The sequence below is a fragment of the Aulostomus chinensis genome, chromosome 11 (genome assembly GCF_037954235.1).
Source record: "Aulostomus chinensis isolate RoL2024-O1b breed Wild chromosome 11, RoL_Achi_v1.0, whole genome shotgun sequence".
Taxonomy (NCBI): domain Eukaryota; kingdom Metazoa; phylum Chordata; class Actinopteri; order Syngnathiformes; family Aulostomidae; genus Aulostomus; species Aulostomus chinensis.
This window is the reverse complement of record NC_141330.1, coordinates 22,976,576-22,989,105: the sequence shown is the minus strand read 5'-3', so window position 1 is coordinate 22,989,105 and position 12,530 is coordinate 22,976,576. Positions and strand designations below refer to the sequence as shown.

Sequence of the window (12,530 nt, the reverse complement as noted above, 5' to 3'; positions counted from 1 at the left end):
TTATATGCTTCTGCACTTAAGAATTTAGTTTTGTTTAGATTATAGGGCTGCATGCACCAACAGAACACCAATTGGTGTGGTACCACAACAAATTCCTCGTATGTGTAAAACCATACTTGGCAATAAAGTCTTTTCTGATTCTGATTCTGAGCTGCCACCCGTAGCACCATCTGCTCATGTCCCCGTCTGTCCATCAGTCTCTTCCCTTTCTCTCTCTCTCTCTTTTCCTCTGTCCCTCTCTTTCCTTCTGTCTCACTCCATGATCTGTCTTTATCTCTGCCCCGCTCTCCTGCTCTCTTTCCCCCCAACCGGTCAAAGCAGAAGGCTGTCCCCATTGAGCCTGGATCTGCTGGACTTTCCTGCCTATTAAAAGGAAGGTTTTCATCGCCGCTGTTGCAGGATGTGCTTGCTGATGGAGAATTGTTGAGTGTAAATTCATTGAAGGGGTTTGGTACTAGACCCGCTCTACTTGTAAAGTGTCATGAGAGAACTTTTGTTGTGATTTGGCGCTATATAAATAAAATAGACTTGAAAAAATAATTTAATGAATGAATGAATAATTCATTGCAAAAAAATTCTGATTTCATGATCAATTTATGTCAATTACTGTCAAGCACAGTTTACTCCGTGTGGTGATGGTGGTGTTTTGGGGGGCAAAATCAAATTCTGCTTAGGGCCCCTTAAAGGCTCAGGTCAGCACTGCTGGCAGTAATACAAGCTGTATTTTTACTGGGCATCTGTCTCATATAACCCCACATCAGAATATACTATCCTTTTAAAGCTTTTAATCAAACCATCAGACTATATGGAAAGGAGAAATGCCCACAAAACCATTCAAATCAGGTAGACTCAAAGTTTCTTCCCCGATTAGTATGAATACTGCAGCAGTACCTTGCTGTCACTCTCACTCTTCAGCTTTAAAATCAGCCTCATGATTGGGCATGGGTAGTGCTTATACCTGCTTTGTCAAATAATCAAAAATAGCAAGAGCATGCACTCCTTTGGGTCTCTGGAAGAGGGCCAAGAACATCAAGTGTGATATCTTCATAAGGCTGAGAGGAATGTAACTGAGACATGGGAGGCAACTTTTTTTTTGGCCAGGCAGTATATATTCTGTAGCCGTCCACACAGTTACACAAGGCCAGTTCAGTAAATTGAAGGTTAAGGTTGGGCATTTGGCTTGCTGTGCTTGCCACCACTGGTTTTCCTTTATGTAAGGACAGTCTTGCTTTAAGTATCAATTACGTGCACACTCTGAACACAAAGTTCCCAAATGGCATGAAGTATTAGATGTGGTTCTATCGCACCAGCGCACACTGAAATGGCTGTAATCCTGTCAGCAGAGGACTCCTACAAACGCATTAGGTTTGGTACTATGAAGAATAACATGCAGCTACCCAGTACCAGTTGGCTTGATTTAAAAAAAAAGGTTTCAGGCAAAAAGCTCAAAACTGCAGACATTTCATTTGGATATATCTTAATTATCACTATACGTAAAGTATTGCCAAATTGTCATGTCGTCAGATTATGCAGCCACCCTAGAGAATTACCCATACCAGTCACAAATGTCACAAACTACCCTCTCGCCCTGGCCTCCTTTCTACCCCTCCATCTCTCTCTCCTCTTATCCCCCTGCCCCTCCCTCTCACCCACCCCTCTCTCATCTCTCCACCCTCTCTCCTCCCCCTCTCAACCCCAACTGGTCTAGGTGAATGGACGCCCATTCTGAGCCATTTCTACCTGGTAAATGGCAGTTTTTTTCTCACCATTGTCGCCAAGTGCTTGCTCATGTGGGAATGTTGGGTCATGTCCATCTTAATTAAAGAGTAAGGTTCTAGACCTGCTCTTTGTGTAAAGTGCCTTGAGATGGCTTTTGTTGTGATTTGGTTCTATATAAATAAAGATTGATTGACTGAAATGTGACAGGGTTCTGAACATCTCTCCACTGCTTTTTTGAACAGTGTTGTTCCCACAGGACTCAGATGGGAAGTCAATATAATATTTCCTATCCAGCCAAACAGTAATAAGGACATGAATTTAAAGTGTCAGCCCTTCATTCCAACTGCTCCCTTCAGCAGCCATTTCAAGCTGCCTAACCCAATCAGACCATTCCCATGCACTGAGGGTCTCTGGCATAAACACGGGGCATGCAGTGTTCATCATGTGATGGGAGGGGGTGTGATGTAATCATTGTGTGGCTAGATGAGGTCACTGTATTGCTTGATATGGATGGCGTGTTCAATTCCAACTTTTAAAGCTCATTATACCCCATTATTGCCAAGAGAGTAATGAACCAGTCTGAGATGAGCTCTGGAGATCTGAAAAAATACACCAAACAAAATCCAAGTTGCTTATCCATTAAAGGAATATGCGCAGCAAATTAGAGATTAGGTGGGGCATATGTGGGTTGTGGAGGTAGTGCACAACTACACTGCATGGGAACACACAGCAGCCCAGAACATCACCCAAGAAGGGGCCATACACACTGCCTGTTCTACAAACACTTAACGACAATATAACAAGTGCACAACCCCAGAGCAAATGGTATCCACATCCCCAGTTCCCCATTAATTATACATGAACGAGATAAAGATTGAAACTAAACTTGTCCAGTTGATGCAACCCTCTCCCAGGTTCTGAGCGTGAGTCACTGTCCAATTCTATGGAGATAATTTGGCTGGGCCAGCAGTAAACCTCTGGTTGGCGATAGGTAGAACGAGGTTGTCTGCTGAACGCGAAAGAAGACAACACAACGGTATATTGTAAGACTACGTTAAGCCAAACTTGGAGTGGGAAAAGAAAGCGCTGAGACTTTGGTCTAAATTTAATATCACAACTTTTATTATAATAATGGTAAGAGTAAGAATTAAAGCTGCAAGCAGCGTTGTTAGGGCCTGAGCCCCCGCGCGGCCTACGGCCGCGTCCTTGACACCGGCCCCAATCCAACGGTGTAATCGGCAAATCCCTAGGCCTTGTAGTTGAGGAGATATGAGCCTCAGTGCGCTGCACAGTGTGAGTGCAGAGCTGAGAGCCGGCCCTTTAAGAGCCCCTCCCTTCTCTGCTCGCTCTCTGCCATCTCTGTCAGAGCTGAGAGCAGAGCTGAGAGCAGAGCTGCCAGCTGTTCCTTTAAGAACCCCTCCCCCGCTGCACTGTGTCTGATCTGTGCTGGAGTGGAGAGAGTGGAGGATTAAGAGAAATATAGTGTGTAAAAGCTGAATAAGTCGTCATACGTTGGTCAAAAGTCACACAAAATACCATATTTTTGTAGGGATTTTTGTCAGGAATACAGTGTTGTGTTTTTAAAAGCTGTGGAATGTATGGTGTAGATGTGAGAAGCATTTGTTTGAGAGTATGTACCCTGAGAGGACACGCTCTCCCCATATACTTCCATTGTAAGGCGAAAAGTGTCTCCCCCACTTTGACGGCTCATAAAATCCAAACCGAGCGCGTAGTATATTAGCCTTTAAAGATTTTTGAAGAGCACAGTTGGGAGAGTAATGTGTGAAAGTTTGGAAGCCCTGGCATTTACGGTTCAGGAGGAGATAGATTTTGTTCGGGGCGCAAAATTGTCCAAAATTAGACATTCGTGTCCAAATTGTGGACATCCTGTTACAGTTAGGTCAGGGGTGTGAGTGTATGATTTATCCGTCTTGATGAGACGAGTTCAATGGTGTTTGTCCCATGTCTGTAGGACATTCCTACAGTCTGTGGCGTGGTTTTTTGTGTATGTAGGTGGCGCTATTGAGTAGAGCGCCTCTTTTTTTTTTAATTATCGAATTTTTCGCCGCACCTGATGTGCTTACCAAATTTGGTGAGTTTTCATGCATGTTTAGGGGGTCAAATTTACTTTTGAAGTGGCGAGTGTGACTTCGAAACATAATAGGGTCTTCGCCAGGGACTGGCTCAGGCCCTAATAATAGGAATAATAAAGTCACGGCAACGAACTCTTTACTCCAATAAGTGAGATGCACGTATCGGCCAGGGATCGAATTGAGCGTGGAGCTGAAAATACCGCTGTATCAATTTCGACAGAAAACACTTGAAATGTTACGGAAGCTATACATCCTTTCCTTCAAAATAAAGGTTTTTATTATTGACGCACTCCTTGATATTCAAATCAACCAAGTATTGTGTTTGTGCATATTATACCATGATATATCAACGTGGCGACAACAGACTATTTACTCTCAGGCTCACTCTCTATAGATAGATAGGCAAAACCAATAATATCCTGATCCCTAGGACATAAAACACTGAAGGCTGCACTGTAGAGCAATGCTACTAACACTTCACTGATCCCAGTGTGCAGACAGTACAACAGCCTACTTTTTGGTCCGCGAAAACATTGATGTTTCTTATTAACTTAGCTGTGAGCTATTTAAATGGCATCTCAATCCAGAGGCTACAACGTATTTTATATGGTCTTTTGTATGCCTGTGAAGATTTTTCTTGCAATATGTGTACAAGATGTATGTTTGCTATTAGAATGAAAATGATATGCAGGAAAATGTATTCCCAGTAGACTAGGCTGATTGAATACTCTAAATTGACCATAGGTATGAATGTGAGTGTGAATGGTTGTTAGTCTCTCTATGTTGGCCCTGCGATGGACCGGCGACCTGTCCAGGGTGTACCCCGCCTCTCGCCCGTTGACGCTGGGATAGGCTCCAGCCCCCCCGCGACCCTTAATATGTAGGAATAAGCGGAAGATGACGATGGATGGATGTATGCCCAGTACATTTTCTTGAATTGAACTGCCCAAGATGAAACTGCTCTTTGAAAAATAAAATAAAGTTGTATGTATTGTATAGTTATTGATACTCAATTAGAGAAATTTATTGATGTCTCATTCATTTTTGTCTTGTTCATTTATATTATTTACACATTAATTATGCATAAAGTATTATTTAATGTATATTAATTTACAAACCAAGGCCATGATCACATCATAAACAATTAAATAATCTTTAAATTACTTATATAAGTATTACATGCTTACAGTACATTACTTATAAATTACCGTAGTTAATACAAACAGCATGAATTATTACATGGCACAATTGTTAATTGAAAATCGGCTAATGTATTATTTAATGTAGTTGATTGCACCTTTTTTGACTTGCACTTGTGATCGTCCTAAATGTAGTCTACATTTTAATTATTTATTACTTCTTTTTTTTTTACCAAAACAGTGCCTAATTCGTTTTTTTTTGGGGGGGGGGGTTGTAATTTTAAATGAATATACATACATCAATTTATACTTCTTGTTTCTCAAAAAAAAAATCCGAATTTTTTCATTTTTTTAAAACAGGAAATGGTGTTTGTATCGGTTTAGCTTGACAGTACATCTACTCTTGTCTTCTGCGGAAAACACTCAAGACTGAAAAAGCGGGGGTTTGTGTATCCTTCTGGTCTAGTTTCTCTGAGCCATTTTTTTCTATCCACCAGACTGAAGTTGGATATAGGTCTATCTTGACTGCTGTATTTCCGATGACATCCACATCTGTAATAAGGAGATAACGTTAGCGCACCAAGGAGACGATATCTGTCTGTAGGCTGCACACGGTAAGCGGATGCATCAGAGATTTTCACTGCATCTCTGGGAACGGGGTCAACATATCAACATACATAATATAGCTGGGGAATTCAAAATAGATAGTCAACGTTTCCAGTGAACACTGAATATATTATGCAGGTGTTGTCTATTAAATGTAGGGAACTTGCAGGAACAGCCATTGAAACGGGTTGATGACTTAGTGGCGGCTGCAGACTCAGAATTCCTTGAATAACCTACGTTTTGACGGTTAACAGTTCTGACTGTAACAGCCTGTAGTAATGTCGTCTCGGGTTTTTGCAACCTGTGCAGCTCTGTCAGCGCAACATGTAGCCTGCGAGGCCCACATTAAAGGGCCTAGCCTCGGTAACGAGACTGACGCCGCAATCTGCGGATTTGAGCATGTCTTATTTCCTCAGCAACGTTGCCAACTCAGTAAAATATTATTCATCGACGACAACAAAAACAAGTCACTTCTCAGTTTTTCGTTATGTAAGACATTGATTTAAATTGCTGAACTTGCATGTGAAATCGACCTCTCTCTCTCTCTCTCTCGCTCTATCGCTCTCTCTCTCTCTCTCTATCGCTCTCTGTCTTTCACTCTGTATACATGTCTGTTTGTGTGTGTTTTATAGATATCATAAAAGAAAATAAATGTATCTCTGTTTATTCAGGCTATGTGAGCTGACTATGGAAGGCCAAAATGCCGAATGCTGCCCACCCCCAAGGAATGATGGAGATGATCGAGACAGAGGAGGTCATTTAAACTTAGATGACCTAATCTTGATGAGTTCAATAACTTTGACATGGTATATAAGTGTGGAAAGCAATGATGGAAATGAGCTAGTGAACCAGGAAACAAGCCGTGTGCATTCTCTGGATCATATTGGAGACTGGAAGTAGGCGTGCTCAATTTGTGCTTATGACACAGGACCAGCTAAGTCAAATGAATCCATTAGATTGAGCGACCACAGGCACAGCCATGTAGGAGACATTTCTCTAGGGTGTAGCTCCTGACAGTCAACATACGGCTGTGATTAATGCCACATATATGGCTTCTCAGGGGACATTGTAGCAGATGATCTATGTCTGAGAGTTCTTCCAGCTTTTCCTTTACTCCTGCAGAATAAAAACAGGTTTGAAGTTGTTTGTAGAAAGTGAAAGTCGGCAGCTCTGGGTACCATGCCTCGGAATAGAGCCTTCTCCGAGCCAGAACACTCGGCGGAGTATTCAGCGGACTGCTCAGTGACTCTGCCCTCTGACCCTGGGCAAGCAGTGGGACGAACACATGAGGTCACAGTTCGGAGCTCAGGATGCTGCTTGTGCCTACCGCGATTTATGCGCCTCACCTTTGCACCAGAGTCTTTGGAGAACCTCTACCAGACCTACTTCAGACGGCAGAGACATGAAACTCTCCTGGTGCTCGTTGTGTTTGCTGCCCTCTTCGACAGTTACATCATTGTCATGTGCACAGTTGTCTACACCACTGACAAGTTGGCTTCTGTATTGGTGGCATCATTAGGATTGTTAGCAGACATTATCCTCTACCTGCTGTGTCGCTTTGGGCTGCTGCCAGATCGGATCTCACGGCGGGTGGTACCTTACGCCCTGTGGGTGATGATAGCTGCTCAGATATTCTGCTACCTGGGTCTGAACTATGCTCGCTTCCACCAGGCTAGTGACACTGTGGGCTGGCAGGCTTTCTTCTGCTTCTCCTTTTTTCTGACTCTACCTTTGAGGTTGACACCCATTGTGCTCATCACCACTGTGACTTGCGGGGTCCACACCTTGGTTCTTGGCGTCACCATTGCCCAGCAGCAACAGGAAGAAATCCAGGGGGCAGCGCTTGGCAGACAGGTGAGAGTGGAAGGGGAGAAAGAGATATAAAGTAGGGTAGAGTGATGTGAATACAGGCCTGTTAATAATCTAGTTTAACCTCATATTCAGTTAGTCAAGTTGCCAAATGTCAGACCTAGACCTCTCAACCATTGACAACTTATTCTAATTAATTACATGTTTTATAATTAATCTTAACTGAACACATATAAACATTGGGATGTAACAAGTATTTCAGATATTTCAGTTTAAATAGGTTCTGTAAAAATGTTTCAATATATGAGTTGATAAACTTTAGACAAACATTTTTTTTCACAGATTCAGAACAGTTGGTGCATGGATAATGATTTCTTAATAAAAAATAAGCCAGTTATTTAATGCATAGTGAACCTCTCATAATTTGTTTATTCGATGTTCATGAAATATTGAGCATACATCACTGCTTTGTTTTTATTTACCTGACATTTTATTCCTTTTTTAAAATATTGGTCAGTAGTGACCCTAACTTTTGACAAAAGAGAGATGTCTGAAGCCTGTCATAGTTTAGATTAATATTGTACAAAACACATCATTATACTTGATTTACTCATTTGAATTAATCTGGCTAATATCATGTGGAGAAAACAATCTTACCCCAGTGTTCCCTGACTGTTCTGCTTCAACTCTTGCAAGCGATGAGTAACTGCTGAATGCTGTTTGAGTGCAGGGAGTTGAAACTAAGGGGGTTTATCAAGTTTTTAATGGTCAAAGCTTTTATTTGTTGAAGCTAACAGTTCGGTCTTTTACCTGTGCTGCTAACCTTGAGTGGTCCCATTAGTTTACTAATAGAGCTACCTCAGTATTGTGTGTATTATTTGAGCATGTAAGTTTGGTCTTGAACACCCTCTCTGGTAGCTCCTAGGAACGAGTGACACACAATGAAGGATGTAAATTGAAACCGGATGTGTGAACTGAAAATACACATTCTGGTACATAACCAATCATGGTAATGTTACTTTCAAAGATGAAAAAAAATTGTATTTGAGGATGTCTCAATGGACACAATGACTCAAATTTCACAACAGTTTCAGGTAAACGAGGTCAAACCAAGTTCACCGCTGGACTGTGATGATCAGTTTTTGAAAATGTGGTTAATTTGTGATGGAAAAAGTCAGTGTTTCTATAGCATGAATTCCTGGTCATTAATTATTCATCAGAAATATTCTTTAGGGGTCCCAGTAAGATCTGTTTTTTAAAGTTCACAATCATCAGTGTCCCACGTGTATTCCCTGCAATTCATGATATCAGAATCTTATTTAATGGATTTATTGAAGACATGGTAATGTGCGGGAATCATTTTGTTACCTACCTGCCGGTCTTACTTTCTCTACCTGTCTAATAGGGATGTAAAAGTTATCTTTTTTTGTAGTCAAAATGTGCAAAACCTTACCAATAGGGCTGTGAAAAATTGCTTCATCAAGGTATCATAGTGAGTACCATGTGCCTGTTGAGAACAGTAGCAGAGCAGTGTTTGCAAATTCAAGATTTAGAGATTTTTATAACAACTTAAATTCATTTTTACTATTTTTTGGAAAGACATCTCAGAACAAGAATAGTGTATATTTCTGCATATTATAAGTTAATCTGTTTTCTGTTGTGGTTCAGTATATTAGTTTTTGCAAAGTACTGTAGCAGAAAAAAATTATGACTAAGATGAGAGAGGATTGAAGGCTTTTTATGCAATTGTAAGAATACAACTTTTCACTTCCTTCATATGTTTGATTTAGAGCTCTCAGTGGGCCTGGAAATTACAACCCGACCCTGCCAGCAGGTTTTAAAGCTCAAACCCTACCCAGCTCCACACATCAACATGAATTATAAGCATGAACCTGGCCTGCAGCCGCCCCCCCCCCCCCACTCCGCTTACATGGTTTTTCTCATACACAGTATCCATTCCCTCAGAATCTAGAACTGCTGCAAGCACTTCCCACACCTCTGATTTCCCTGCTCCTCCTCCTAGTGAGTCTAGTGATGGTGAGTTTACCAGCAGCAAGTTTACTTTTCACCAATTCCATCTTCTCCTCCAGGGCCAGGCTAAAGGCATGCACGCAGCAGTGTCAGCGCTGCCCCCGTCCCTCTCCATGATGCATGCTATGTATAGACTTTCTTTACCGGTGATTTTATTTTTTCTTTGAAAAAAAACAGGCAGCCCGACATCTGACCTGATATTTTTTTGACCTGAACCCGCTGGTCCTGTTAGGGTTGTCTGGTCAGCCCAACCGGTTGAAAGCTCTAGTTTGATTTTCATATTAAAGTTGAATTATAAGAAAGCACCTCAAGAGTAGTGAGCCTTTAGATAAATTGTTTACCCTGGATACTGTAGGAGCTTGAATAATGACAAACACACCTGTTAAACTGTCTTCAGTGTCAGCAACACTAAAAGTCTCAAAGAGCACAGTGGATTGTCTCCTGGAATCTTATTTGTTAAATCAGTGGCATTTCATCTCATATAGACCACCAAATGTAAAATTCAATAGAAAAGAAGAACACTTTGGAGCCACTCTAGTGCAAGAAAATGTGTATGAGTGACTCTCTTCTTGTCACCTGCTGTATCACCCATGGCAGATGTTGGAGAAGATGAAACTAAACTTTAAACTTGTTCACCCAGTCAGTCACCCAGCAACCACACCACTTGTAGGAGTTACTGCTTTTGGCATCAAGCCAAAATTATGAATGTGGAGTTGCTGAATGTAAGAAAGTAAAAACAGTGACTATAGAGTAGAAAACTATTAGTTAGAGGGTGCAACTTAAGATGGTTACTGCTATAATCATTTTAAAATTACCCACAAAAACAAGTTTATCGAGTGGACCAAATGCCAAATGTTGTAGCACAGACAACACAGTAGCCAGGATTGGCTAGTTCCACAATTTCTCCTAAGCTTACAAGTTCTAATCAAAACCCAAGTGTAACTTGGTTCGTCTGTTAGTAGTTAGTAACTGAACACCAACAGACAATGAGCATGTCCCCCCTTTAAGAGAGATATTAACATTCAGTGATCATTTACATCTCAGAAAGGAGCAAAGTGATAAATCAATATCAGCATCATTAATTCAGCTGGGTCTTAATACACAAATGTGCCATTTAAAGAAAGGTAGTACGAGACATTCAGTGTGTAGGACATTGAAAGCATGATTGTGATTCATCTCATTGACTTGTATGTTTCTAACAAGCTGGCAAATATTAATTGATGTGATATCACAAAAGCATATTGCATCTATCAGACAGTCCAGTTTTTGCAGTGCTTTGCAGCTATTGCTATGATGGGTGTGCTGCTATGTTCTACGGCAGTGGTTGGCAAAGGGTGGCCCATGGGCCAAGACTGGACCTCCCAGCAATGACATCTGGCCTGATTATTTTGATAACTGGACTTTTAAAATCAAAAGCTTTGCTTATCTGCAAAAATGTAATTGATAGTGTGAATATTGAAAATGCCATATTCTATGCTACCTATTCTTGTAATGTCATTTAAAAGTTAATTATCACAACAATCGATTTTTGTGAAGGATTGTAGTTACTTTCTCTTAAAAATAATTGCCTAAGTCATTTTTTTCAAGTGTTTAAGAAAACACAAAGAAAACTGGAGACAAAAGATCATAAGGAGTTGTTTTACAATTCTATAATTCTACAATTTCATTTAGCAGACGCTTTTGTCCAAAGCAACATACAACACAAGCAAGAATTCAGACTTAAGGAAAAACCCATAGTAAGCGCAAAAGTGCTTCAGTTGTGATTTGGTCACAGGTATTGCCATCTAGTGGCAGAAGAAGTGTCGCCCCCCCCCCCCCCTTTTTTTTTTTTTTGGACAAACATACAACATCACACAACACAGTTAGTGCTACATAATCACTAAGTGCTGGGTCTTGGACCCTCTGACTTATTCTACCCCACAGGACAAAGAGGAGAAGAGTCAGGTTAAGTGCCTAGGTGCTCTCTGAACAATTGAGTCTTTAATTGTCTCTTAAAAGTAGAAAGGGACTCAGCAGAACGCACAGAGTTGGGTAGTTCGTTCCACCATTTGGGAACAACAGAAGAGAAGAGTCTGGCTACAGATTTGGAGCAGCGCTGGGCTGGAAGCACCAGGCGTCTTTCGCATGCAGAGCGTAGTGGGCGAGAAGGAGAGTAGACCTGGATCAGGGATTCCAGGTAGGCTGGAGCCGTTCTTGTAATTGTTTTGTGAGCCAAGAGAAGTGCCTTGAATTTGATTCTGGCTGCCACTGGAAGCCAGTGAAGAGAATCCAGCAGCGGGGTGACATGTGCCCTTTTTGGCTGGTTGAAGACCAGACGTGCTGCTGCATTCTGGATCATCTGCAGAGGCTTGAATGAGCATGCAGGGAGGCCTGCCAGAAGAGAGTTGCAGTAGTCAATGCGTGAGATGACAAGAGCCTGAACCAGAAGCTGTGTGATCTGTTGGGTCAGGAAGGGTCTGATCTTCCTGATGTTGTAGAGGGCATAACGGCAAGACCGAGAAACTGAGGCCACATGAACCTTAAAGGTCAGCTGGTCATCAATCATGACACCCAGGTTTCTGGCTGAGTTTGTGGGCACAAGTAGGCTCGAGTCAAGTTGGACACTGACCTGAGGCTGAACAGATGGACCAGCTGGAAAGACCATAAGTTCAGTCTTAGACAGATTCAGTTGAAGGTGGCATTCCTTCATCCATGTGGAGATATCAGCCAGACAGTCGTCTCAGACGATCTGAGACCGTTTTAGGCAAAAAAAACTGTCAAAAATTGACTCAGGCAATTATTTTAAGAAGGTGACAATATACAGATTTTAATCTCTCCATATTGGTGATTGATCAGCAAGTGCAGGCTTTACCCCTTTCAAGTGATCTTGCACATAAATAGTTTTAGTTGCGGTGGCTGCATCTGTATGAAATGTTAATTGGACTGCATCATATCGACAAAAAAAGACATTGCAACTCTATTGCCCCATTATTTTCTGTAATATATATCCCATCCACCCATTTCCTACCGCTTATCTTCTCAAGGGTCGCAGGGGGGCCGGAGCCTATCCCAGGCGGGGTACACCCTGGATGGGTCGCCAGTCCATCGCAGGGCCAACACATATAGACAGACAATCATTCACACTCACACTCAT

At 41.7% G+C, this 12,530-nt stretch overlaps 1 protein-coding gene across 8 annotated transcripts in view; it reads left to right on the top strand.

Moving 5' to 3' along the window:
* The first annotated feature begins 5,330 nt into the window (after positions 1 to 5,330).
* Positions 5,331 to 12,530, top strand: part of LOC147253792 (adenylate cyclase type 3-like) — a 79,643-nt gene continuing 72,443 nt past the window's right edge. For all 8 annotated transcript variants that reach the window (XR_015118600.1, XR_015118599.1, XM_086219089.1 and 5 more), the window contains exons 1-2: positions 5,331 to 5,565; positions 6,229 to 7,411. Coding sequence is in view for 6 of the 8 variants with exons in the window: in XM_086219089.1 (XP_086075215.1) it covers positions 6,737 to 7,411 (675 nt within the window). In the remaining 2 variants the exon portion in view is untranslated. The remainder of the gene's footprint in view (positions 5,566 to 6,228; positions 7,412 to 12,530) is intronic.